Source organism: Malaclemys terrapin, chromosome 5, assembly GCF_027887155.1.
Source record: "Malaclemys terrapin pileata isolate rMalTer1 chromosome 5, rMalTer1.hap1, whole genome shotgun sequence".
Classification (NCBI taxonomy): domain Eukaryota; kingdom Metazoa; phylum Chordata; order Testudines; family Emydidae; genus Malaclemys; species Malaclemys terrapin.
The window spans coordinates 306,112-333,641 of record NC_071509.1 but is presented as its reverse complement, the minus strand read 5'-3'; the positions used below and the strand labels follow the sequence as shown (position 1 = coordinate 333,641).

The window sequence follows — 27,530 nt, the reverse complement described above, 5'->3', positions numbered from 1 at the left end:
GAATGTCGGGGAGAGCGGAGGCTGCGTGGAGCAAGTAGGCCCAGCAAGGAACTCTGACGCTTGGGGAGGGAGACTGCAGGAAGGAAAGGCTGGGAGTGACGGGAGACAGAGGTAAATGGCTGGGCTTGAGAACTGCACTGGGAATGTTTATTAATTTAATAAACCAAAACCCATAGAGGGCTGCTGCTAATGGACTTGTAAAAGCCTTTTGTGAGTTACTGAGGAGGGGAAACTGAGGCAGGCCACTTGCAGCGTGACCTCTGACTTCATGGGGGCACTTTGTTGGTGGCTGGCCTGGTGACACCTAAGTCAAATGCCCTACAAAAATGTGCAGAGGAGCTGTGTCCCTCCAGGGTATTAGCGAGACCAGGTGGGGGAGGTGATGTCTTTTATTGGACCAACTTCTGCTAGCGAGAGAGACGAGCTTTGGAGCCACACGGCCCTGAATCAGAGCTCTGGGTCGCTTGAACACTCGTCTCTCCCCAGCAGAAGTTAGTCCAATAAAATATATCCCCTCGCTCACCTTGTCTCTCTTACAGAAAGGGGACAGCTTCAGGAACCGAGTGTATCTGACCCACCTACACCCGGCTTGAGTGACAAGCCTTAATTACAGGTTTCAGCCTTAATGACCATCAACCTCCTTTTATGGAAACCAACGCTGCCGCCGCCCTTCCGTGCTTCACACATCGGAGCCCCTCGCTGGGGGGCATCGTTCCCAGCACAGCTCGCAGGGCGGCCCGGCCGGCGGCCCCCTCGCAAGCCCTGGTGAGGCGGGGGTCGCTGGCCCGCTGCCTGCCCCCCCCCCATGCGCCCCGCCCCCGTTACATCCCGGGACAAGCCCCGCCCCTTTCCACAGCGCCCCGCCCCTTTCCGCAGCGCCCCGCCCCGCCCCGCCGGGCCCAGACCCCGCGGCCCCGCCCCAGGCCAGGCAGAGCAGCAGGAAGCCGCGGCCGGACCGTGCCGGGCCCGGGCCGCCCGATGGACCCCGCGGCCAAGGAGGGGCGGCTCTACGTGCAGCAGGGCCACAAGTTCGGGGCGAAGGTCGGCGGGGCCGGGCCGGGGGGAGCGCGGGGCGCCGCGGGAGGGGCCGCTCCGGCCGGGCTGGGCGGGTCCGACCTGCGCCCGCGAGGGGAGCCGGGATCTGGGCCCGGGAGTTGGGGTTCCCCCCCCCCCCGACGCTGGGGATAGAACCCAGGAGTCCGGGCTCTAACCCCCCCCCCCGCCCCGTCTTCAGCCGCCCCCCCCCCCGCCCCGTCTTCAGCCGCTACCCCAGAGCGGGGGGGGGCGGCCAGAGGTCCAGGGGCCTCATGCGGCGCTGGCCCGGGGACCGGGGGGCTGCCCCTTTGTGGGGTGCAGTGGGGGGCTCCCCAGGAGCAGCCTGCCTGGCCCCAGTGCCTCGGTGGGGCTGAGCCGGGCTGGGCTCTACCCTGCCAGGCCCCTGGAGAGGGGCAGGGCCTGCTGGTGCTGGGGTCTGTAGGGAGACCTGGGGATGGAGCTGTGGGGCTCCCCAGAGAGGAGGGGAAAGGATGTTACTCCCTCCCCCCACCTCAGGGTCCCTGGGGGGTGGCCATGGCTCTGGCGCTGCCTCAGCACAGGGGACCCCTGGTACCTGCTGGGCCCCAGACACCTGCCTCAGTGACCCCCATGTGACTCCAGCCCCACACCCTGCCTGGCGCTGCTGGCCCTTCAGCTCCCCAGCCCCCCCAGAGCGTTCCCCTCTGGCCCGGAGAAAGTATAACAAGCCGGAGAAAGTATAACAAGCCGTTGTTTAACAAGCCTGTGGACCAAGAGGATCCAGTGGATATAGTGTACTTAGATTTTCAGAAAGCCTTTGACAAGGCCCCTCACCAAAGGCTGTTACACAAAGTAAGCTGCTACGGGATAAGAAGGAAGGTCCTCATGGATTGGTAACTGGTTAAAAGATAGGAAACGAAGTATAGGAATAAATGGTCAGTTTTCAGAAGGGAGAGAGGTAAACAGTGGTGTCCCCCAGGGATCTGTACTGGGACCAGTCCTATTCAACATATTCATAAATGATCTGGAAAAAGGAGTAAACAGTGAGGTGGCAAAATTTGCAGATAATGCAAAATTACTAAAGATACACCTCTACCTCGATATAACGCTGTCCTCGAGAGCCAAAAAATCTTACTGCGTTATAGGTGAAACTGTGCTATATTGAACTTGCTTTGATCTGCCGGAGTGCGCAGCCCCGCCCCCCCGGAGCACTGCTTTACCATGTTATATCAGAATTCGTGTTATATCGGGTCGTGTTATGTCTGGGTAGAGGTGTAATTAAGACCCAGGCAGACTGCAAAGAGCTACAAAAGGATCTCTCAAAACTGGGTGACTGGGCAACAAAATGGCAGATGAAATTTAATGTTGATAAATGCAAAGTAATGCACAGTGGAAAACATAATCCCAACTATACATATAAAATGATGGGGTCTAAATTAGCTGTTACCACTCGAGAAAGAGATCTTGGAGTCATTGTGGATAGTTCTCTGAAAATATCCACTCAATGTCCAGCGGCAGTCCAAAAACTAACAGAATGCTGGGAATAATTAAGAAAGGACTAGATAATAGGACAGAAAATATCATGTTGCCTCTATATAAATCCATGGTACGCTCACATCTTGAATACTGAGTGCAGATGTAGTTGCCCCATCTCAAAAAGATGTATTAGAATTGGAAAAGGTTCAGAAAAGGGTGACAGACATGATTAGGGGTATGGAATAGCTTCCGTATGAGGAGAGAGTAATAAGACTGGGACTTTTTAGCTTGGAAAAGAGATGACTAAGGGGAGATATGATTGAAGTCTATAAAATTGTGACTGGTGTAGAGAAAGTAGATAAGGAAGTGTTGTTTACTACTTCTCATAACACAAGAACTAGAGGTCACCCAATGAAATTAATAGGCAGCAGGTTTAAAACAAACAAAAGGAAGTATTTCTTCACACAATGCACAGTCAACCTGTGGAACTCCTTGCCAAAGGATGTTGTGAAGGCCAAGACCATAACAGGGTTAAAAAAAGAACTAGATACATTCATGGAGGATAGGTCCATCAATGGGTATTAGTCAGGATGGGCAAGGATGGTATCCCTAGCCTCTGTTTGCCAGAAGCTGGGAATGAGCGACAGGGGATGGGTCACTTGATGATTCCCTGTTCTGTTCATTCCCTCTGGGGCACCGGGCATTGGCCACTGTTGGAAGACCGGATACTGGGCTAGATGGGCCTTTGGTCTGACCCAGTGCGGCCAACTTGAGCCTGCGAAGGAGCCAAAATTTACCAATGTACATTGCCAAAGAGCCACAGTAATACATCAGCAGCCCCCCATCAGCTTCCCCGCTGCCAGCGCCTCCCGCCCATTGGCAGCCCCGCCTCCTCCTTCCCTTCTCGCACCTCCTGATCAGCTGTTTCGGGGTGGGTGCAGGAGACTGGGCGGTGGGGGGGAGTAGTGAGGGCGCGGCAGGCTCAGGGGAGGGGATGGGGAGGGGTGGAGTGGGAGCAGGGCCTGTGGCAGAGCCAGGGTTTGAGCAGTGAGCGCCCCCCCCCCAGCCGCCTGTAGCACCAGCCCTGGAGTCGGTGCCTGTACAAGGAGCCACATGTTAACTTCTGAAGAGCTGCCTGTTGGCCACCCCTGCAGTAGGGCCGTTCTTGTATTGTCAGTGCCTATCACCCAGTTACATAGCTTAGCCTGCAGGCCCCGCTGGTCCGTCTGTCCAGGTGCTCATGTGCCTGTCACAGTGATCGCTCTGTGACGTCTGTCCCCGTCCTATCCCCCTACGCAGGGTACTGCTATTCCCTCGCTGGGCTCTTGGGGTGTTAGGCCAGAGCCCATGACCCACGCAAGTCGTGTCTGCTCGGGGGGTGGTCACCTTGGGTGTCCCAGTGGCTCGGCTGAGCTGGGGTGGCTCTGGTGTAGTCCAGCATTCAGTGGGTTGTACTGGTGAAGTGGCTGTGCTGAGATCCCAACAGCACTGAGCTTGGCTTGCAGAGCTGCAGAGGCCATGCCAGGGACAGGAGGAAAACCCCTCCTGCCCTTCCCCACTTCCTGGTCTGGATGGCAGAGGCAGCGGCTACCTGTTCTGCCTGGCAGCATCTCCTCTCTGCTGTGTGTTTCAGGTAACACCGCACTTGCTGCAGCCCTTCTTCCGGGCTGCCAGCTCAGGTGCGTTGGCACCTTTTCAGCCATGCGGGGGGCTCTGGGATCCGTGCTGGATGTGCTGACCCACCAGGCAAGGCAGGGCTGGTTTGGTGTCTCTGGAAATCTGTTGCTCCTGTCCCCGTGTTCCTGACATTAGCTGGCCACTGCCCTGGGCTGATACTTTTCTGTGCCATTGAACTACACAGCATGATCCAGGGGTTTCTGCAGCAGCCTTGGCAGGGCCTTGGTGATTCTCTTGGCTTGAACCGATGACAGGCGCCTGTGGTGTTGTGGGAGGTGGGCGGAGTGCAGTCTCACACCGAATGTCCAGCGTCTCATAGACTCATAGACTTTAAGGTCAGAAGGGACCATTATGATCATCTGGTCTGACCCCCTGCATGCTGCAGGCCATAAAACCGTCCCTACCCCTTCCCTGGACTCTGCTGTTGAAGTCCCCAATCTTGTTTTAGGTGACTTCAATTGGCAGGGACCCTCCTGCTAGAGATCCCTGCCCCATGCTGCGGAGGAAGGCGAAAAACCTCCAGAGGCTCAGCCAATCTTCCCTGGAGGAAAATTCCTTCCCGACCCCAAATATGGTGATCAGTAAGACCCCGAGCATATAGGCAAGAGTCTCCAGCCTGACCCCTGTCAGCCATTATACTATTTACCTACCATCGTTTGGTTTTCCTTGACTGCTATGTTTTATCATTAAACCATTCCCTCCATAAACTTATCTAACTTAATCTTAAAACCAGACAGGTCCGTCGCCCCCACCATTTCCCTCGGAAGGCCGTTCCAATATTTCACCCCTCTGACGGTCAGAAACCTTCGTCTAATTTCAAGCCTGAACTTCCCCATGGCCAGTTTATATCCATTCGTTCTCGTATCCACATTAGTACTAAGCTGGAATAATTCTTCTCCCTCCCTTGTATTAATCCCTCTAATATATTTAAAGATAGCAATCATATCCCCCCTCAGCCTTCGCTTTGTCAGACTAAACAACCCAAGCTCCTCTAGTCTCTTTTCATACGACAGGTTTTCCATTCCTCTGATCATCCTAGTGGCCCTTCTCTGCACCCGTTCCAGTTTGAGTTCATCTTTTTTAAACATGGGAGACCAGAACTGCACACAGTACTCCAAATGAGGTCTCACCAGCGCCTTGTACAACGGAAGCAGGACCTCCTTATCCCTACTAGATATACCTCGCCTAATGCATCCCAAGACAGCATTGGCTTTTTTCACCGCCACGTCGCATTGTCGACTCATAGTCATCCTGCGGTCTACGAGGACCCCTAGGTCCTTCTCCTCTTCCGTTACTTCTAACCAATGCGTCCCCATCTTGTAACTAAAATTATTAGTCATCCCCAAATGCATCACCCTACACTTTTTACTATTAAATTTCATCCTATTTCTGATACTCCAATTCACAAGCTCATTCAAGTCTCCCTGCAGGATATCCCTGTCCTCCTCCGAATTTACAACGCCTCCCACCTTCGTATCATCCGCAAACTTTATCAGCCCACTCCTGCAATCGGTTCCGAGGTCAGTTATAAATAGATTAAATAAAATGGGTCCCAAAACCGAACCTTGAGGCACTCCACTAGTAACCTCCCTCCAACCCGACAGTTCACCCTTTAATACGACCCGCTGCATTCTCCCCATTAACCAATTCCTTATCCACCTCTGGATTTTCATATCGATCCCCATGTTTTTCAGTTTAACCAATAATTCCTCATGGGGTACAGTATCAAACGTCCTCGTGGACTGTGACCTCCTGGAGGCACCAAGGGAAACAAAGGAAATAATTCGTATTGGGCCAGTGTGGTTGGTAGCATGAGGCCTGGTGTAGCTCTGCCCCTGCTCATCACATTGTCCTGCACTCTGCCAGCCATGCCAGCTCGGGCCCCTGTCCCCACATCCGCTGTCTCTGTGCCATCCCATAGGTGGGGTGGCTGGTTTGCCGCGTCCTCTCTATATTGCTCCTGGGATTGTGGACTGTTAAGAATAAAGGCAGCCCTTCCCCTGTCCTGTGCACCACTCAGCAATTAGTGGTGGACTTAACATTTAAAAAAAAAGGAGGGGTTGGTTAAGTACGCCAGAAGCAGGAAGCCTGTCCAGTCACTGGGGCCACTGAACGATCGAGGTCCTACAGGAGCACTCAGTGGAGAAAAGGCCATTGTGGAGAAGCTAAATGAATTCTTTGCTTTGGTCTTTGCTGCAGAGGATGTGGGGGAGATCCTCACACCTGAGCCATTCTTGTTTGGTGACAAATCTGAGGAACTGTCCAAGACTGAGGTGTCATTAGAGAAGGTTTTGGAACAAACTGGTGAATTAGTAATAAGTCACCAGGACCAGATGGTATTCACCCAAGAACTGAAATGTGAAATTGCAGACTAACAATTGTGGTGTATAACCTATTGCTTAAATCAGCTTCTGGGCAACACAATGGCAGATGAAATTCAATGTTGATAAATGCAAAGTAATGCACCTTGGAAAACATCTCAATGACACATAACAAGTGAGGAGGTCTAAATTAGCTATTATTACTTAAGAAAGAGATCATGGAGTTGTTGTGGATAGTTCTCTGAAAACATCCGCTCAATGTGCAGCGGCAGTCAAAAAAGCGAACAATGTTAGGAACATTAGGAAAGGGATAGCTGGTAAGACAGAAAATATCATAATGCCTCTATATAAAGCCATGACATGCCCACACCTTGAATATTGCATGTAGTTCTGGTCGCCCCATCTCAAAAAAGATATATTAGAACTAGAAAAAAGTAGAGAGAAGGGCAACAAAAATTATTAGGGGTATGGAACGGCTTCCAAATGCGGAGAGATGAAAAAGACTGGGACTGTTCAGCTCAGAGAAGAGATGACTAAGGGGGGATATGACAGAGGTCTCTAAAGTCATCAGTTATGTGGAGAAAGTGAATAGGGAACATGTGAATCAGGAAATTAATAGGCAGTAGGTTTAAAACATAAGGAAGTACTTCTTCACACAACACATAGTGAACCTGTGGAACTTGTTGGCAGCTACCAGGGGATGTTGAAAGCCAAAATTGTAACTGGGTTCAAAAAAGAATTAGAGAAGTTCCTGGGGGATGGATCTATCCGTGGCTATTAGCCCAGATGGTCAGGGACGCACGCCCATGCTCTGGGCATCCCTGAGACTCTTACTGGCAAAAGCTGGGACTGGATGATAGGGGATGGATCATTCGATAGTTGCCCTGTTTTGTTCACTCCCTCTGAAGCATCTGGCACTGGCCGCTGTCAGAGACAAGATATGGGGCTAGGTGGACTGTTAGTCTGACCCAATATTGCCGTTGTTATGTAGTGATCCCTGACTACGAACCCAGAGCCCTCCCCTCTTGCCCTGGGCTGTGTAGGAGCAAGGGTCAGTGGATGCTGTTGGTTTTGTGCCCTGAAGGGCAATAAACTCTGGCCCCTTAGGAGCAAAGGAGTGCAGGTTGTAGCACGGCGGGACCCCCCCAAGAACGTTCTGCCTGTCTGACACCCCCTGTTGCAGAGGTTGTTGTAGGGGCTGTTGGCTCAAGCGCCTCAGTTGCTGGGGCAGAGCCCATGGGGGGCAGGGCCTGTCTGAGGCAGCAGGAGCCAGCCCCTGGATGCAGGAGTATGGGGCCTGGGGGGCGACAGGAGACCGCAGCCTGTGGTATAACTGGCTCCCCAGTCCAGGACACGTCTCCCTGTGCTAAGATTGTGCAGCACCTGCCCCAGCCCCCTTGTCCTTCCCCAGGCTTGGTGTCTGAAGCTGTGACTATGCCTGGTGCTGATGGGGGGGCTCTGGCGGCTTGTGTGGGTTTCATTCTCCCCTGCCCCTCCCCCGGCTCTCACGCTGGGTGCCTGACATTTGGGGAAGTTTGGCAGGAAGCAAGTGAGGACACAGATACTTCCTCTTCCTGTCCCGAGAGTCAGCAGCAGGGATAGGAGTGGGCAGGGAGCGCGGTCTGTGGGGCAGGGGACAGTCACACAATGAGCTGGAGAAGCCCTGAGATCCTGCCCATCTGCAGGCTAGGGGGTGGGGGCATGACGGAGGGGCTCCTGTGCAGGGAGGGCTGTGGGGCAGTGGTTGCCTGGGGTGTATTTCTCCTTGCCCCAGCTTGGGGTTGCTTGGGGGGCTGGAGCTCCTTCTCTGTGGGTCAGTTAGAGGCTAGGAAGGATCAGGGTGGCCATCTGGAGAGCAGGGAAGTGCTGACCATCCCCAAAGGTCCAGACCCTGGGGCCAGCTGGTGCCACTCGGCCACCCTCCTGGAGGCTGCTGTGCCTGGGAGACCTGGACCGGGCAGGGAGCGTGTCCAGGAAAGAGCTGGGGTGCGTGACACCACGGGGTTAGCTCTCCAGGCTGGGCACACCAGGGCACTGCTGGAATTGGAGCCCCACTGCAGGCCATGTGCATAGCCCTTGTCACTGAGCTGCTGGGTCTGTGGGGGGGCAGGTCTGCGAGGGGGGAGCTGGATCCAGCAGGCCAAGTTCCTGCTGAGCCTCCCCAGGCCGCACTCAGCTCCTGCATGCACCAACCAGAGTTCCTGCTGGCTTGGACCTGGCTGACCCAGTGCACGCAGTCCAGGCCCGGACCTCAGCGCTGCTACTTGCCATGCGCGGAGAGAGATTCCCCCTTCGCTCAACTCTGCTAGGACAGTTCCCCCCGTCCAGCGCCCCGCCTGCCCCTCCCCCAGTGCCCTAGTCCAGCGCCCTTCCCCCATCGTCCCGGTCCAGCGCCCCCCTGCCTCTCCCCCATCACCCCGGTCCAGCGCCACTCCTGCATCGCCCCGATCCAGCGCCCCGCCTGCCCCTCCCCCAGCGCCCTTGTCCTGCGTCCCTCCCCCAGCGCCCTGCCTGCCCCTCCTGCATCACCCTAGTCCAGCACCCCACCTGCCCCTCCCCCAGCGCCCCTCCCCCAGCGCCCCGGTCCAGTGCCCCGCCTGCCCCTCCCCCAGCACCCTTGTCCCGTGTCCCTCCCCCAGTGCCCCAGTCCAGCACCCCGCCTGCCCCTCCTCCATCACTCCAGTCCAGCTTTTGTGCCTTTATCTGATCTCTCTGAAGAAGCCTCCCCAGAGTTGAGGCCTCCAGCACCTGCCCCATACAGGCCTGTGGCTGGTCTCTTTGGGGGACCAGCTGGTGGGGCTGGGGAAATGCTGCTGTCTGCAGCTCCTGGCAGCCAGGAGGAGTGTGTGTCAGCCCCGGGCTCCCTGTCCCTGCCAGCCCAGAGGGTCTTGGGATTGAATCCCGGTGTGCTCCACATGGACCTCAGGTTCTGCTTCAGGCTGGAATCTCCCCATGACTTGAGTGCAAGCTGCTCTCCCAGCCAGACCTGCACCAAGAGTGAGGGAGTCCTTACCCCGTACAGACAGCTTACAGACCTTTGGGTCTGGGTGTGGGGGGCAGAGGCCGTTGTGCTGACCCTGCTGTGCTGCCTTTGCAGAGATGGAAGAAGAACTGGTTTGTGCTGTACCCAGCCAGTCAACATGGGGTCGCCCGCCTGGAGTTCTTTGACTGCAAGGACCCAGGGGCCCCAGCCGAGAAACTCAGCACCAAGCGGCTGGACAAGAAGATCATCCGCCTAGCGGACTGTCTCAGCGTGGCGCCCATGCCGGAGAGTGGCCCCAAGGACAGCATGGCTGTTTTCCGCCTGGAGACCAGCGACAGAAGCTACCTGTTTGCTGCAGAGAAGGAGCAGAGCGCGGAGTGGGTGAAGAAGCTGTGTGAGATCGCCTTTTCGGTGAGTGCCGCCAGGTGAGGGGGGCTGGGACGCTCCCCTCTGCTCCCATCTGTGCGTTGGGAGCGGTCCTGCCGCTCAAACCTCTCTTTTCTGGGAGCACACCCATTGTCCACCGATCAGGACTGTATGCCATGATGGGAACACCCCAGCCCATGCTCCCCCAGCCCATGCTCCCCCTCCCGGCAGAGGGGACCCTCAACATCTGCTGCCCCATGTCCGTGAGGATCAGGCCCGTGCTGCCTCTGGCCACAGCCATGTGAGCCTGGTGGCACAGGTGCCAGATGCCATCCTGTTGTGGGTGGTGTCCAAGGAGCGCCTGCTGGGGGAGCCCCAGGGCCCTCTGAGGGGTTTCCTCTCTGATCTCCCCACCCCCAGTGGCTGGTAGTGGCAGAGACCTTGTTGTGCTGGGGAGGGAGCCAGCAGTGTTTTGGGGTGTGGGTCACTGGGGAGCCCCGTGTACCGAGGAACATCATCCTGGGATAGACGATCCTCCCTGTATGTTGGGGAAGCGCCAGCGAGACGCCAGTTCCATGGAAGTTTGGGCCAAGCTGCCCATCTGGATGCCCCCTCTGTACCCTCTGCCGTGCAGCCCCCAGTGCCAGGAGCTCCCCCAGGCTCCAGCTTCTGCTCCCCCTTCAATCTCTTCTCCACCCACGGCTGCAGCCAGAAATAGTCTCTAATGCCAAGCTAAGGCTGCAGCCTGGCATTCACAGCAGCCTCCCCACTGCACCCTGCCTTGTCCTTGAAGAAATGGAAGCCGAGGCCCCAGGCTGAAGTGACTCCCATAGTCCTGACCCCTCCCTGTAGGCCAGCAAAACAAACATTCCCACTGCCTGCCTGGACAGCCATAGCTGTGCCCTGAACACTGGCAGCTGCTCCTCTGTCCCCTGGGTGGTCTCGGGCGCGCCCTCAGTGGTCCGGCCTTGTGTGTCACTTCTCCTGGGGTGAAATTTGGCAGGTCTCCCACTCTTATGCACGCTACTGCAGCGCAAGGCCTGGTCTATTAATTCTGCTTACCCAGTAGGTCTGGCTGGGTGCAGCACCTGCAGCTCTCCTTTCGGGGATCTGTGACCAGCGGTGAATACCGAGACCAGGCAGCCTGCTTAGGACTAGAGCATTAGAGAAAAAGGGGGGTTTAAAACAACAATCTGCGTGTGTGCATCTTATAATGGTGAGCTAGACAGGCCTAGGGTCTCCAGACAGCCCATGGGGTCCCCATCTCCCTCTCGTTCCCCCCCAGCACCCTTTCTCCACCACCCCCCGCCAGAGAGGGAGACACCCTTCTTAAACCCTGCTGCAGCCCTTTTGTGTTTGTCTGGGTTCCCAGCTTTGGCCCTTCTGGACAAAACCATCTTTGAGGTTGGGCGGGACGGAGGCAAAACCTTCGAAGCTCATGGGGTCGGGTACTGTCCCTTAACAGCCCTCAAGTGAGAGGTAGTTTATCCTGAGCCATTCTTCCTCCTCACTGCCAGTTGTGCTTACAGTGCCCCATTTAACTACACAGTCGTATTCCAGTAGCCTGCTTATCACATTGTATTTGTTTATTATCACAGAGCAGTGTACCGAGCTTTAGTCCTGCTTTGAGCAGGGGGTTGGACTAGATGACCTCCTGAGGTCCCTTCCAACCCTGAGATTCTATGATTCAGTGCTGCTTCACCCCCGTACTCTGTTCACACAGGGATTTACGGTCACTTCTGGGTTGGGGGACTGCATCTGGAGAAGCAGCGACTCTGAAAAGGGTTTAGGGGTCAGCGTGAACAAGCACAGAACATGAGTTCCCAGTGCGCTGCTGTGGCCAACCAGCTGATGGGATCTGTGGATGTGAAAGAGGGGAGCAGGGAGACAGCACTGGAGAGGCCAGTGCGGGAACACGGTGTCCAGTTCTGGCATCCACGTATTAAAAAGAAGGTTGAAAAATTGGAGAGGTTACAGAGAAGAGCCACAAAAATTATTTGAAGGCTCGAGAAAATGCCTCTCCAGGAGAGATTTAAGCTAAACTGGTTGAGCTCGTTAAGTCTCTCACTGCAAGGCATGTTTTGAAATCCAGACTGGAGGCCTTTCTGGAGGATGATTTAGCCAAGCACAAGTGGCTGGGCTCAGCAGAAGGCTGGGTAACTGGGTGACATGTAATGGCCAGTGATACACAGGAGGTCAGACGAGATGATCGAATGGGCCCATCTGGCCTTTATCCCCGTGAATCAAGCCCGCAGACACTACAGCAGCCTGGCCCCCAGGAATATCGTACTCTTGGCGGTCTAATCCCATGTGCCCCGACCTAGAGCAGTAGTGTTCAGCACAGGTCCGAAGCCTGGCTTGTGCAGTTGGTCACCCCTGCATTACTGTTAACACTGGAACAAACCGTCCCCCTTAGTGCAGTCCCTGTGCCTGTCACCATGGTGCGCAGGGTTTCTCCAGAGCAGGGACCTCTGTGCTTGTGTGGTGACACCCACGGCCTTGCCCCTGTGCAAACCCCTGACAAGAGACCCTGCTGCAAAATGGGGCTCTCCCACTGCCACTAGCGTGTGAGCTGTACTTTCAGTTCTCCATATGTTAAATCAAGAAACGCTCGCTTCCCCTCTGAGCGGCAGGGACTGTTTGCAGTGGTGCTGGGAATGTCTCTCTGCATGGGCAGGAACTGGGCAATGTCAGGGTGTTTGTGAGCCTGCCTGGGGTTTCCATTTCGCATTTGTGTTGGGGTCCCTCGTGCTGAGCCACGGGGAGCGAGCTCAGCTTGCCTTGAATAGAGTCCCTCAGGAAACCACCTGAACACGTTGCCCCCGAGCCTGCGCTTGCATTTGGCTTTGGGGAGGAGAAGCTGTAGCCCAAGGTTGGGCTGGGCTCTGCTGGAGAGCGGTGACAGGCACTAGTACAGTGGACACCATCTCCTCCAGCTGGTTCTCAGGTGGCTCAGCAGCCCCTCGAGGCGGCTGTGTCGGAAGCCGAAGAGAGGTGCAGTCATGTTGGATCTCGCCTGTATCCAAAGCCAGGAGGTCACGTTTTAGTGCCACCAGGGCAGTGTTGCTGGTGTACCCTCCCCTGAGCCTGATGGAAGCCCGGCTGGTGCTGGCAGAGGGCCCTGCTGAAGCCAGGCTGTCAGCACAGTGGGATGTGCCGGGACATGGCCAGGGAAAGATCCTTTGTTACTCATTTGGCTCATGATCTGGATCACACATGAGACCCAAACCTCCCCCACGTCCTGCTGCACGGCCGGTCTCTGCGAGAGCCCTGCAGAGAGCAGCCTCTTCCATCCCACTCTGCTTCCCATCAGCCTCAGCCTAGATTCCTCTTTGCTGCTGACTTGCGTGGGATGGGAGGCTGGGTGTATGGAGAAGCTCTAGTCCCTGTGCTGGCGTTGGGACCTGACCCCCTCCTCAGGACCAGGCTGGGGGGCTTTGAGGTGAACCAGGGGTGCTGAGTGTGTGGTGGGACTGGGGTAGTGAGGCCGGCTGTGAGGAGAACCATGTGCGGGAGGAGGGCTGCTGATGTGGGGAAGAGAGGGCTGGCTGTGAGGCGGTCTGTGGGGAGTAGGGGATCTGGCTGTGAGGCGGCCCGTGGGGGGGAGAGCGGGCTGGCTGTGAGGCAGCCGATGCGGGGCAGAGTGGGCCAGCTGTGAGGCGGTCTGTGTGGGGTAGGGGGGCTGGCTGTGAGGCAGTCTGTGGGGGGCAGAGTGGGCTGGCTGTGAGGCGGTCTGTGGGGGGCAGAGTGGGCTGGCTGTGAGGCGGTCTGTGGGGGGTAGGGGGGCTGGCTGTGAGGCGGTCTGTGGGGGGTACGGGGGCCGGCTGTGAGGCGGTCTGTGGGGGGTACGGGGGCCGGCTGTGAGGCGGCCCGTGGGGGAGAGGGGGCCGGCTGTGAGGCGGCCCGTGGGGGAGAGGACAGGCTGGCTGTGAGGCAGCCGATGGGGGGCAGAGTGGGCCGGCTGTGAAGCGGTCTATGGGGGGGAAGGAGGTGAACTGTGGGGTGGGGAGGGGGGACTGGTTGTGAGGCAGCCCGTGGGGGAGAGTGGGGGGGCAGGCTGTGAGGAGGCCAGTGAGCGGGAAGAGGGGACTGGCTGTGAGGCAATCTGTGGGGTGGGGAGGTGGAGCCGGCCATGAGGTGGCCCTTGGACGGGGGGCAGATGGAGCCGGCTGTGAGGCAGCCTGTGGGGTGGGGAATGGGGCTGGCTGTGAGGTGGACCGTGTGTGGGGGTGGGTGGGGTGGGGCTGGCTGAGGTGACCCATGGTGGGGGTAGGGAGGGCTGTGAGGTTGCCTGTAGGGGGTGGGGGGGCCGGCCATCAGGCGGCCCATGAGGAGAGGAGGGTGAGCTGGCCGTGAGGCGGCCCATAGGGGGCAGAGTGGGCCAGCTGTGAGGCAGCCCGTGGGGGGGGGGGGGACCTGTGAGGTGGCCTGTGGGGGGAGAGAGGAGACCAGCAGTGAGGTGTCCCAGGGGGAATGGGGGGCTGGCTGTGAGGTGGCCCATGGGGGCAGAGAGAGGTGGCCTGTGAGGAGGCCAGTGGGGTACAGATGGGGGGCTGGCTGTGAGGAGGTATGGGGGGCTGGCTGTGAGGTGGCCTGTGGGCGGAAGGGGGGGCTGGCTGTGAGGTGGGGTGGGGGACTGGCTGTGAGGCAGGGCAATGTGGGCTGGGGAGGGCCGGTCATAAGGTGGCTCTGGGGTGGGGAGAGGCAGGGGGGGCTGTGAGGCAGCCTGTAGGGGGCTGGCCACCCGGCGGCCCATGGGGAGAGCAGGGTGGGCTCATGGTAAGGCAGCCCGTAGGGGGCAGAGTGTGCCGGCTGTGTGGTGGCCCATGGCATGGGGAGTGGGGCTGGCTGTGAGGTGGGGCGGGAGGGCTGACTGTGAGGCAGACCGTTGGGAGGCTGGGGAGGGCCAGTCATAAGGTGGCTCTTGGGGGGCGGCGGAGGGGAGGGGAGGGGTGGCTCTGAGGCAGCCTGTGGGGGATAGGGGGACTGGTTGTGAGGTCGCCCGTAGGGGGCAGAGGGGGCCGTCCATCCGGCGGCCCATGAGGAGAGGAGGGTGGGCTGACTGTGCTGGCTGTGAGCTGGCCCATGGGGTGGGCAGTGGGTCTGGCTGTGAGGCAGCCTGTGGGGGGCAGGGGGACCAGCTGCGAGGCAGCCTGTGGTGGGCAGGGGGGCTGGCTGTGAGGTGGCCCATGGGGGTTAGGGGGGCTAGCTGGGAGTATGGTTCTGGGTGCTGATACCTCTCTTGCTTTGCAGGGGAACTCTACCAATGGAGCCCGGCCTGGGTGCAGCAAGGAGTCTGACGTGGGGGCACCGGCCCTGGAGATGGCAGTGAACTCGATTTACTACTCGCGGGAAGAAGGTAGGGCCTGTCCTGCCCTTAGCTCCTCTCCGGTGGCGCTGGCTGCTCCCCTGGTTGTCCTGGGTTTGTTTCCAGCATGGTCCTGCTGGGGGAGCCTGCAGCCCTCGCTGCCTGGCATGAAGCTGCCCTGGCCTCTGGGATAGTCTCGTCCTTCAGGCAGGTGCTGTGACCTGTCCCACTGGGCTGCGTCTGGAGCTGGGACGCCTCCCTCCTCCCCGCAGTGGTTCACCCTGAGCTGCACTCCTTGTAGCAGGGCCGTCTCACTGGCCTCTCCCCATCTCTGTCCCAGGGGCTGGATGTCGACACCCCCCCCCCCGCTCTGTCCTGGGGGCTGGGTGTCGCCGGCCTCCCCCCTTGGGGGCGGTGCATATTCTGGTTTCCCCACTCTCCCCTTGGTGCAGGGGAAAGTGGGGCAGGGCTCGGATTCCTTGTCTTCACCCCGTGCTGTCCGTGGTCCTGGGGGTGTCCCTGGTTTCCCTGTCCTGTCCTTGGGAGTTGGGGGTGGCTGAGGGTGCTTGCTTTCCTGCCCTGCCCCTGTGAGTGACTGGCTTTCTTGGCAGTGAACGCTTTCTGGGTGACGGTGCAGAGGACGGAGGCAGCGGAGCGGTGTGCGCTGCATGGGGCCTACATGCTCAAAGCCGAGCAGGACAGCTTGATCCTCAAGGAGCCCCGGACACAAGAAACTCTCTACACCTGGCCTTACAGGCTGCTCAGGAGATATGGCCGAGACAAGGTGGGTGGGGCAGGATCTGGGGTGAGCGCCTGGGCTCCGGCTGGCTTAATACCATCCCCTTAGCAAAAGGGTGTTCTGCTCCGCAGCCCACAAGCCGTCTGGCACTAAAGGGTTGGCATGCTGAAGTGCCAAGGCCTGACCTGGTGTGGCACTCCATGTGCAGCCTGACAGGAAGGCACAGGGGCCAGCAGCCGCCAAGGTGCCTGGTTAACGTTTGCTGAGGGTTGGCTGTGCTGGGGGGGTTACTGCCTCCTGGGGCCCATGCTGTGATTGTCGCTGCCCCTCACCCTTCTCCCACTTGGCCGTGGCGACTGTGGTGCGTCTGGTCCATCGTGCTGCTGTCCCCATGCTTCACGCAGCTCCTGGTTCTGTGTCCTCGGCCCTGCTCGCTCAGAGCGGGTGGGGAGGAAGTGGTTGCCTGAGAGAAGCTGCTTATAGAACTTGTGATGTAGCCTGTAGCTGAAGTGTGCTGCTGCTGTTTCCACCGGATCAACCAGAAGAGATCTGGAGACTGAGTGTGTCTGCTGAGTGGAGACACTGTGCGGAAGCATCTGAGCAGCTTCTCCAAGCCTGGGAGATGCTGGGTGTGAGCCAGAGGGCCAGGCTGGGGGACAGAAATGGCATAGCATGAGTGTGGTCAGGGGAAATAGGCTCATTCAGCAGATGCCCTGTGTCCTGCCTCTGCCCAGGCCCCCCTGCAGGGGATCAGCTCTTGCTGTGGTACTGAAATGGTGCCGCTCCCATGGCATGCTGGCTTGCTAGGGGATGCACCAAGCTGGCCCAGACCATAGTGTTATCACAGAGAGGGAGCCGGGGTTCGGGGGTCTGTGATGGGTTCCCCACGGGGTGCCACCTGGAACTGTGGTACCACTGAGCCCCCCTGACCCACCAGCCTGGGCTCCCTTTACACTGTACTGCTGTGACCAGCCTGCTAAGCCTTCTCCCAGGCTTCAGCACACATACAGATAGGGGCACACACAGCTGCAATACATACAGACGCTGTAATCAGCTCTGTCTGGGGAGGCTTCAGATAAGGAACTGCCCAGCTGCTCAAATGCACTTCCCCCTCTGGAGTGTAAACCCAAAATTATACTGTCTTGCGCTGCACAGAGATCTGTACAGCGTAAGCTCATGAAATCCACTCCCTTCCTCAATGTGGAGAAGGATATGCACACACTGATTTTAGAAGACAAAGCAAAAATAAGTTTAACTACAAAAGGTAGATTTTAAGTGATTATAAGGGATAGCAAACAGATCAAAGCAGATTACCTAGCAAACAAAACACACAAACTAAGCTTAATATACTAAAGAGATTGCATATGAGTATCAAATTCTCAGCCTAAATGATGATTCAAGCAGGCTACAGAGATTCTTAAGGGGCCAGTTGCATTTGCTTACAGATTAAAAACCCCAGGTAATCCTCTCACAGGCTAGAAACCCCTCCAGTCTGGGTCCAGCACTTCTCCCCCCCAGTTCAGTCTTTGTTCCTCAGGTGTTTCTAAGAGTCTCTTTGGGGCGGGGAGTCAGTGAAGAATCCTGATGATGTCACTCCCCTGCCTTAAATAGCTTTTGCATATGGCGGGAACCCTTTGTCTCAAAGCTGGGTTCCCAGGCCAGTCAGTGGAAATACACTGGTATTCCAAGATGGAGTTCAGCACCAGGTGACCTGGTCACATGTCCCTGTAGTGCCACAGCAGCCATTGCTCAGAGGCCATTTGTAGAGGCCTCAGGAAGACACTACTCTCTTCTTCCCCCCACACCCGCAGGAAATAAACTCCTTCTAAGGCCTATTGTTTTCCCAAATTGTTCATTAACTTGAATGGGCCTTACCCAGCCAACCATCTAGATTGACAGTCTTGCCTAGTGGGTGTTCCTCATATGTAAACACATTTGTAATAGATACATAGACAATATTCCTAACTTCAGATACAAAAATGATACATCCATACAAATAGGACAATCATATTCAGTAAATCATAACCTTTTCAATATCTCACATGACCTATCTTGCATAAAATACATCATTATTATGCTATAATCATATCATAATATCACTATGAAGAACATGGAGTGCAGTGTCACAAGGTCCACTCAGGAGACCTCATGGCTAAGGCCCTGTGTGAATCACGATTTCACAGACTGCAGGGAAGTTGTGAGATTAGCCAGTTTGGGAATTTTGCCAACAGCAGGGAGACGGAGCAGGGATTCCCACTTCTGCCTCTGCACTGTTGGAAAAAAGACGGTTACTCACCGTTGTAACTGTTGTTCTTCGAGATGTGTTGCTCATATCCATTCCATTAGGTGTGTGCGCGCCGCGTGCACGATCGTCGGAAGATTTTCTACCCTAGCAACACCGGCGGGTCGGCTGTGGAGCCCCCTAGAGTGGCGCCTTCATGGCGCTGAATATATACCCCAGCCGACCCGGCGCCCCCTCAGTTCCTTCTTGCCGGCTACTCCGACAGTGGGGACGGGGGGCGGGTTTGGAATGGATATGAGCAACACATCTCGAAGAACAACAGTTACAACGGTGAGTAACCGTCTTTTCTTCTTCGAGTGCTTGCTCATATCCATTCCATTAGGTGACTCCCAAGCCCAACTTAGGTGGTGGGGTCGGAGTGAGACATTGCTGTGTGCAAAACCGCTGATCCGAAAGCAGCATCGTCTCTGGACTGCTGCACTAGTGCATAGTGAGCTGCAAATGTGTGGACTGATGACCAAACCGCCGCTCTACAAATGTCCTGGATCGGAACATGTGCCAGGAAAGCAGTCGAGGAAGCTTGGGCCCTCGTGGAGTGAGCGGTGAGGTGCGGTGCTGAGACACCTGCCAGGTCATAGCAAGTCCGGATGCAAGACGTAATCCAGGAGGATAGGCGTTGTGAGGAGACCGGTGAGCCTTTCATTCGGTCGGCCACTGCAACGAAGAGTTGCGTCGTCTTTCTAAAGTGCTTTGTGCGGTCAATATAGAAGGCCAGGGCCCTACGTACGTCCAGGGAATGCAAACGTTGATCCTGGCGAGTGGCATGTGGTTTAGGATGAAAGACCGGGAGAAATATATCCTGGTTGATATGAAAAGGAGAAACCACCTTAGGGAGAAAGGCAGGATGTGGACGAAGCTGCACTTTATCCTTGTGAAAAACTGTGTAAGGGGGCTCAGATGTAAGCGCCCTGAGTTCAGAAACACGCCTTGCTGAGGTGATGGCTACAAGGAAGGCTGTCTTCCAGGATAGGTACAGAAGTGAACAGGTGGCCAGTGGCTCGAATGGAGGACCTGTGAGCTTGGAGAGAACCAGGTTGAGGTCCCACGTCGGGACGGGCTGACGTTGTTGTGGGTACATCCGGTCTAAGCCCTTGAGGAATCTAACGACCATCGGGTTAGAGAATACCGAGGACGCGAGTTCCCCTGGGTGAAAGGCCGATATAGCGGCCAGGTGAACTCTAATTGAAGATATCGCCAACCCCTGCTGTTTTAGGGAGAGGAGATATTCCAAAATGAGGGGAATGGGTGCCTGCAACGGGGACGTGGCTCGTTGTTCGCACCAACAGGAGAACCGCTTCCACTTGGCCAGGTACGTGGTGCGTGTTGAGGGCTTCCTACTGCTCAGCAGAATCTGTTGGACAGAGAGCGAGCATTGCTGCTCTGCCTGGGTGAACCATGGAGCAGCCACGCCGTGAGGTGGAGTGATTGCAGGTCGGGGTGACGCAACCGGCCGTGGTCCTGAGAGATGAGATCCGGACATAACGGAAGCGGGATCGGAGTCTGAACCGAGAGTTCCAACAGTGTGGTGTACCAATGTTGTCTCGGCCACGCTGGAGCGATCAGAATTACCTGTGCCTGGTCTCTGCGCAATTTGAGCAGTACCTTGTGGACCAGAGGAAACGGAGGGAAGGCATAAAACAGGTGGTCTTTCCAGGGAAGGAGAAACGCATCTGAGAGGGAGCCCGGAGCTCGACCTTGTAGGGAGCAGAACACGTGGCACTTCCTGTTGTCTCGGGATGCAAACAGGTCTATCTGGGGAAACCCCCACCTCCGGAAGATGGAATGTATGATGTCCGGACGGATAGACCACTCGTGTGTCTGGAAGGACCTGCTGAGTCGGTCCGCTAGAGTGTTCTGGACTCCAGGGAGGAACGATGCCGTGAGATGGATTGAGTGGGCGATGCAGAAGTCCCACAGGCGAATGGCCTCTTGGCATAGAACTGACGAACGTGCTCCTCCTTGCTTGTTGATGTAAAACATGGCCGTGGTGTTGTCGATGAGAACTAACACACAACGGCCACGTAGTTGATTGAGAAATGCCTGGCACGCCAGGCGCACCGCCATCAGCTCCCGAACATTGATGTGCAGGGCTAACTGGGGTGCAGTCCACAGGCCCTGGGTATGGTGTCCGTTGAGATGGGCGCCCCAACCCAGAGATGAAGCGTCTGTGACCAGGTGCAGAGAGGGTTGCGGGGTGTGAAAAGGCATCCCCTCGCAGACCACATTGTGATCTAGCCACCAGGTGAGGGAGGTCAGGACCGAGTTCGGGACCGTGACCACCATGTTCAGGCTGTCCCGATGTGGACGGTATATTGATGACACCCAGGTCTGGAGTGGGCGAAGCCGAAGTCTGGCATGCCTGGTTACGTACGTGCAGGAAGCCATGTGACCCAGCAGGGTAAGGCACGACCTCACCGTGGTAGTTGGGAAGGCCTGGAGCCCTTGAATGAGGCTCGTGATGGTGCCAAAGCGGTTGTCTGGCAGGATGGCTTGTGCACGTCTGGAGTCTAGAACTGCGCCGATGAAATCTATTCTCTGGGTAGGTTCTAGAGTAGATTTGTCCTTGTTGAGTAGGATGCCCAACTCGTTGAATGTGTGCACTATTCTGTGGACGTGAGCTTGAACTTGCTCTTTGGTGCGACCGCGTACCAGCCAGTCGTCTAGGTACGGGAACACCTGTATCCCTTGCCGACGAAGGTACGCTGCCACGACAGCCATACATTTCGTGAACACTCTTGGGGCCGAGGATAGGCCGAAGGGAAGGACTGCAAATTGGTAGTGCACCATGTTTACCACGAATCGCAGGAAGCGTCTGTGAGGTGGGTAAATTGAGATGTGAAAGTATGCGTCTTTCATGTCGAGGGCGGCGAACCAGTCTCCAGGATCGAGGGAGGGGATAATGGCCCCCAAAGAGACCATGCGGAACTTCAACTTTACTACGAATTTGTTGAGTCCGCGCAAGTCCAAGATGGGCCGCAGGCCTCCTTTGGACTTGGGGATCAGGAAGTAACGGGAATAAAATCCCCTGCCCCTTAACTCTACTGGAACCTCCTCTATGGCCCCCATAGCAAGGAGCGTGGAAACCTCCTGTATAAGAAGTTGCTCGTGAGAAGGGTCCCTGAAGAGGGACGGGGAAGGGGGGTGGGAGGGGGGAATAGAAGAAAACTGGATAGTGTATCCCCTCTCCACTGTGCGGAGGACCCAACGGTCCGAAGTTATAAGGGACCAAGCACGGTGGAAGTGGGAGAGACGATCCCGAAAGGAGGGGGCTGGATCCTGGGGGATGACTGGGGCGCCGTCCTCGACCGCACCTTCAAAAGTTCTGCCTGGGGCCTGAAGGTGGTCTAGGTGGCCCCTGGTTCTGGCCGGGTTGAGGGCCGGCCCACCTTCTTCTACCACCTCGCCCTCGCCTCTGGGTCGAGTCCTGTCTCTGACGAGGCGGGGGGGGGGGTAGAAGCGCTGAGGCTGCGGCCTAAATGGTCTGCGCTGAGGGCCCACAACATGCATCCCCAGGGAGCGCATGATTGTTCTCGAGTCCTTGAGGCTCTGCAGACGAGAGTCCGTCTTGTCCGAGAACAATCCATGTCCCTCAAAGGGCAGATCCTGTAGGGTTTGCTGCAGCTCCGGAGGCAAACCCGAAACCTGAAGCCAGGAGATCCTCCGCATAGCGATACCCGAAGCCAGGGTCCTCGCAGCTGAGTCTGCTATGTCCAAGGAGGCCTGCAAGGAGGTCCGAGCCACCTTCTTACCCTCCTCTACCATGGCTCCAAACTCTTCCCTGGACTCTTGGGGAATCAACTCCTTAAACTTCCCCATAGAGTTCCAGGAGTTAAAATTGTAACGGCTCAATAGCGCCTGTTGGTTCGCCGCTCTAAGTTGCAGCCCTCCGGCTGAGTAAACCTTACGGCCAAACAAATCGAGCCGCTTAGCCTCTTTTGATTTAGGCGCTGCAGCCTGCTGGCCGTGGCGCTCTCGTGCGTTCACTGATGCCACCACCAGTGAACACGGTTGGGGGTGGGTATACAAGTACCCGAAGTCCTTAGACGGGACAAAGTACTTCCTTTCCACCCCTCTCGCTGTGGGTGGGATAGAGGCAGGAGTTTGCCATATCGTATCCGCATTGGTTTGTATCGTGCTGATCAGGGGTAGCGCCACCCTCGATGGGGCATCCGCTCCGAGGATGTTCACGATAGGGTCCTGTACTTCCACTATCTCCTCCGCCTGCAGGTCCATATTACGGGCCATCCTACGCAGGAGATCCTGGTGAGCCCGAAGATCTATCGGAGGGGGACCCGTACATGAAGTGCCCGCCACTGCCTCATCCGGAGAGGAGGAGGAAGACGCCTCCGGTGGTACTGGATCCAAGGGGGGGTCCTGATCCCCCTGCTCTTGGGCCGGAGCATCACCTGTACTCGGGTCTATGGTGTCAGGTGGCGTGGACACGGAAGCCTCCATGCCCCCTGGCGGAGGTCGAGAGATGGTGGATTCTGGGGCCCTTCTAACCGAGTGACCCGAGCGAGAGGTCGATGGTATTGGAGCCCCTTGCTCCTGGTGGTACGCCCACGGGGTCCAAAATGACCAGTGAGATGGTCCATGGGAGTGGTCCTCTGCCAACTCCTGCCAATGGCCCAAGTTCCGTTCCTCGGCTTGCCCTTGAGGGGGGTATGCCGATCTCGACAGGTCCTCCGAGGAGCGAGACACCGATCTTGACGGCCATGGCGGTGCCGAGAGAGATGAAACGATCCCCGTGTGCTGTGGTGCCGCACGGTACCGGTCCAGAGATGATCTATCTCTGCGCGGTGCCGGCGAACGGTGCCGGGACCGCGATCGGTGCCGATGACCTCGTCGGTGCCGGGAGCCGGATCTGGACCTCGACGAGGACCTGGAGTATGCCCGGTGCCGGGAGCGGCCTCTCGACGTCGAGCGTCGACCGTAGCGGTGCCGAGAACTACGTCTCGACGTTGATCGGTGCCGACGATCATATCGGTGCCGAGACGTAGAGCGGTGCCGCGAAGAAGATCTTGGCCGCGAGTACGACCGGTGCCGAGGCGATATTCGGTGCCGGGACTGCGAGCGGCGTGGGGACCTGCTTCGGGACCTGGATCGGTGCCGAGGTTCCAGCCCTTGCGATGGAGGGCGCATCAAGGCAGGTTTCCCCCTCGACTGGACCGGGCGAGTCAACGGTGCAGTCGGTGCCGGTGGTTGAGGCGGTGCCGGCTCCGTGAGAGCTATTAAGTCTCTCGCCGCCGCGAAGGTCTCTGGAGTCGACGGGAGGCACTGTATCACCGCCGGTCTCGGTGGAGACGCTATCTGCACCGGACTCAACGGCCTCGGCGCCGGAGTCGACGGTGCTGGAGGCACCTGTTTCCGGTGCTCCACCGGCGGACGCGGCTCTACCCCCGGCACTGGGGGAGCCGGCGTCTTCGGCACGGATGTCCCCGTCTTATGGGCTTTTTTATGCCCCGGGGATAATGACCGGCGCCGAGGCACTGCTTGCGGTGCCGACGAGGTCCGGTGCCGGGGAGGCTTGTCTGACGCCACTCGCGTGGTCGTCATAGCCGGTGCCGCCGGGGCACTGCGCACCGAGGTGCTAGGTGCCGGGGCCTGACTTGTAGATGGAGCGTCCGGACTAAGTGCCGCCTCCATCAGGAGTTGCCGGAGCCGAAAGTCCCGCTCCTTCTTGGTCCTTGGTCTGAAGGCCTTACAGATCTTGCACTTATCTGTTTGATGGGACTCTCCCAGGCACTTCAGACAGGAGTCGTGCGGGTCGCTCGTGGGCATAGGCTTAGCGCAGGAGGCGCACTGCTTGAAGCCGGGAGCGTTGGGCATGAGCCCGGCCCCGCGGCCGGGGGAGAAAGGGGGAGACGACCCCCTTAATCCCCTGAACTACTTAGAACAACTAAAACAACTTTTAAACTATTTAACTATTTAACTATAAACACTAGAACTATAACTATAACTATCACTGTGATACAACAAACTAAGCTAGGGAGAGTGGAGAACAGCTAAGCAGCGCTCCACAGTTCCAACGACCGTCAGGGGCGGTAAGAAGGAACTGAGGGGGCGCCGGGTCGGCTGGGGTATATATTCAGCGCCATGAAGGCGCCACTCTAGGGGGCTCCACAGCCGACCCGCCGGTGTTGCTAGGGTAGAAAATCTTCCGACGATCGTGCACGCGGCGCGCACACACCTAATGGAATGGATATGAGCAAGCACTCGAAGAAGAATTCATGGTATTGGGCTAATTTAGCTGCCCGGGGGTTCGCTTCCTCACTGGCTGTTAGAAGACGGGGGCAGGGTTGACAATGCATAGCAGTTACGAGCCCCGGCCTGCCCCATAGCGCCTCCTGGCAGACCCAGGGGAGACACTGCAGCGCTTGCTGGCAAGGGTAAATCTGCTGCTTGGAGTACAAGCAGGTATGAGGGGGCCCTGCCCAGTGAGAGGATCGGGGCGGGAGGCATAGATCCCATTCTCACTCCAATACCCTGCTGGTGCAGGGCTGTCTGGTCTCAACCCCTCACCAGTTGGCACTGCGGTGTCTCCCCTGGGTGTGCCGAGGGCTGTTGTGGGTTGAGCTGGCTAATTGTTGTATGTTGTCAGCACATTGGACAGACCGGAAGTAGCAGCAGCCTGGGCCAGAGCTCCGTGTGGAGCCTACCAGACCCTGCCCCCGGCTAGGCTGGGCAGCTGGCTCCATGTAGACAGACAGACACACACCCTTCTGCCTCCCCTTACTCCCCAGGGTAGGACCAGCCTGCCATCTCACCCCTTTCTGAGATGGGACCAGCTCACTAACCCCCCCCATGAGCAACCATGGCCTCAGCAGGGAGATGGAACCTGGGATACATTCTTCTCCCTCCTTGCTGCTGGAAGAATTGCAGCAGTTAGGGACAGTGGGTGGCTATGCATCTCCCATGAAATTCAAAAACCTGGGATGCTACCATAAATTGGGGGGGGAGGGGGAGGGTAGAGAGAAAGCGATTTACATAGGGCCTGATTCATGGTGCCTGCGTGCTGTGGTGTGTCTCTTAGAGGCACCAGGGAAGGGGTGAGTTGGAAGATGGGTTTGAGGCGGGGGGTGGCTTGGCAGCTGGGGGTGGAAAGTGGAACTGGTGTGTAGGGGGAAGCCAGGAATTATGCCCACAGGCCGTTGTGAGGGGAGGAGATGCCAGGAGTCTTGCTGCAGTTGTTCCTGCACCCAGGTCTCCTAAACTGACATCAGCTCCAGCTCCATCTGATTCTTATCTGTGGCTGCATCACAACAACAACAGAATTAATTCCAGGGCTGTCCCCTCTCTGTTCCCAGATCCTGCTACCCAACATCTGTGGTGCTGCTACTCATGGGAATCAAGCACAGAGCATGCTCTGTGCTGCATCTCCAGCCCCGCTGACTTGCCCATGCTGCCAGCCCTACGGGCAGGGGCCTTGCTCTCTTCTTGGTATGATGGCCGAGCCCCAGGGAGAGCAAATGCCAGTTCACCTGCCCCTAGAGCCTGGGCTGAGGTTCAGGAATGGGGTGTGAGTCCAGGGCGAGGCTGCCAGAGCTGTTCTTGTGTACGCCAGAGATCTGCCCTGCTCTGTCCCTTCGCCCAAGTGCTGCAGCCTGGGCTACAGCATGCATGGGCTCAGGGCTGCTGGGAGGCTCTTGGGGGCTGGTTGGGACACTGACCCTCTACCTCTCCCCGGCAGGTGATGTTCTCCTTTGAAGCTGGCAGGCGCTGCGAGTCTGGGCCTGGGAACTTCACATTTGAGACCAAGCAGGGGAACGAGATCTTCCGGCTAGTGGAGGCCTCCATTCGGGAGCAGAAAGCCCAGGTAGAGGAGAACAGACAGAGCTGCGACTCCCTGGACTTGGACTGCCCCAGTGTGGTGCTGATCCGCAACGCCCTGGCTGACTCGCTGAGCCTTGAGCTGCCTGCCGAGGGGGATGGCCCAACGGTGCCCAAAGCTGGGCTGGCAGCAAAGCTCAGTGCTGCTCCGGAGGAGAGGGACGCCATAGCCCTGCTGAAGGCTCGCACTCTCCCAGAGCCCCCGGTGCCACCCAAGCCTGCTCACCCCAGTACGCCCCCACTGCCCAAGGTACCCAGGGCCCTGCTCCCTTCTGAGGACCCAGCCAGCTTGTACTCCGAGCCCATGGACGCAGTGAAGGGCATCCGAGCCAGGCTGGACCCGCTGTACTCAGACCCCATCGACAGCAAGCCTGGAGGTGGGGCCATGGGTCATGGCCCTGCCCAGGAGGAGGCAAAGCTCAGGAAACCTGGCTCTCTGTACTCAGGCCTGTACGACAGGGTCCAGCCAGCGGGGAACAGCCAAGCTGAGAGGCCGCTGAGATGCAGGGAGCACATCTATGATGAGCCCGAGGGGCGGGCCCCCCACCCAGTGCCTGCCAACACCTCCATCTACGATGAGGCGCGGCCAACAGGCGAGGCCTGGCGCACGCAGGGCATCGAAGACGAGGGCGGGTATGAGTATCCCTACAATCCCAGAACTGACGACTACTCAGTGCCTGCCTTCCAGCACAAAGCCGGGCCCAAAGGTCCCAAACCCATCCCTGCCCCAAAGCCCCAGTCCGTGTTCATTCCCAAAGGCGCTGAGAGGAGCTCAGAGCCCAGCAAATGGCGTGTGAACCCGGCTCCCGACAAACCAGGTGTCAGATCTGGCTTGAACAACAACAACAACAACAACGAGGTGCTGTACAGCCAGGTGCTGAAGCCCCTGCGAGCGCCAGGGCAGGAGCTGTCTGTGGATGAGAATGCTCTAATGCCCATCTACGAAGACCTGGGAGAGATATAACCTCCTGTGCCGCAGCCCCTGCTGTGCACCTTCCTCTGGGAGGGGCCATGGGGCCCAGAATCCGGCAGGAGCCATGCAGGGTGCTGTCCTCTCTGGGTCCCTGCAGGGTGGACCCGGGGACAATGCTGGACTGCCTGTCACCCTCTGCCCTGTGAGCGAGCTGGTGACTGCTTCTCCTGTGCCAAGCAGGAGGTTGGGTGATTCCCAGGAGACTTTCCCTGGAGGACACTATGGTTGGTGATGGGGAGAGATGTTTGACTGTGGTACCTATGTGCTGGGATTGGCTGCTTTACCACATAACACTTTGGCAGGGGAGGACAGGGCTGTCATCTCTAGTGCACCCATCACCGTGATATCTGGGCATGATGACTCTGGGATCATGCGATTCCTGGGCACATGGCTCTCCACTGGGGCCTTTTGCTGCTGAAATGCTCCTCAGCTCCCTTCAGACTGTCTTTGTGGCCCACAGTGATAGCAGGCTGTGCACCCCGTCCCAAAAATATTTTTCTAAAAATTTTATTTTGATATTAAAATCTTAAATTTTAAAACT

The 27,530-nt window shown here is 57.5% G+C and overlaps 1 protein-coding gene across 1 annotated transcript; it reads left to right on the top strand.

Moving 5' to 3' along the window:
* Nucleotides 1-920: 920 nt before the first annotated feature.
* Nucleotides 921-27,530, top strand: DOK1 (docking protein 1). The gene is made up of 5 exons (XM_054030927.1): nt 921-1,041; nt 9,586-9,882; nt 15,091-15,196; nt 15,757-15,929; nt 25,877-27,530. The coding sequence occupies exons 1-5, from the start codon at nt 979-981 to the stop codon at nt 26,978-26,980; spliced, it is 1,743 nt and encodes a 580-aa protein (XP_053886902.1). The 5' UTR covers nt 921-978; the 3' UTR covers nt 26,981-27,530.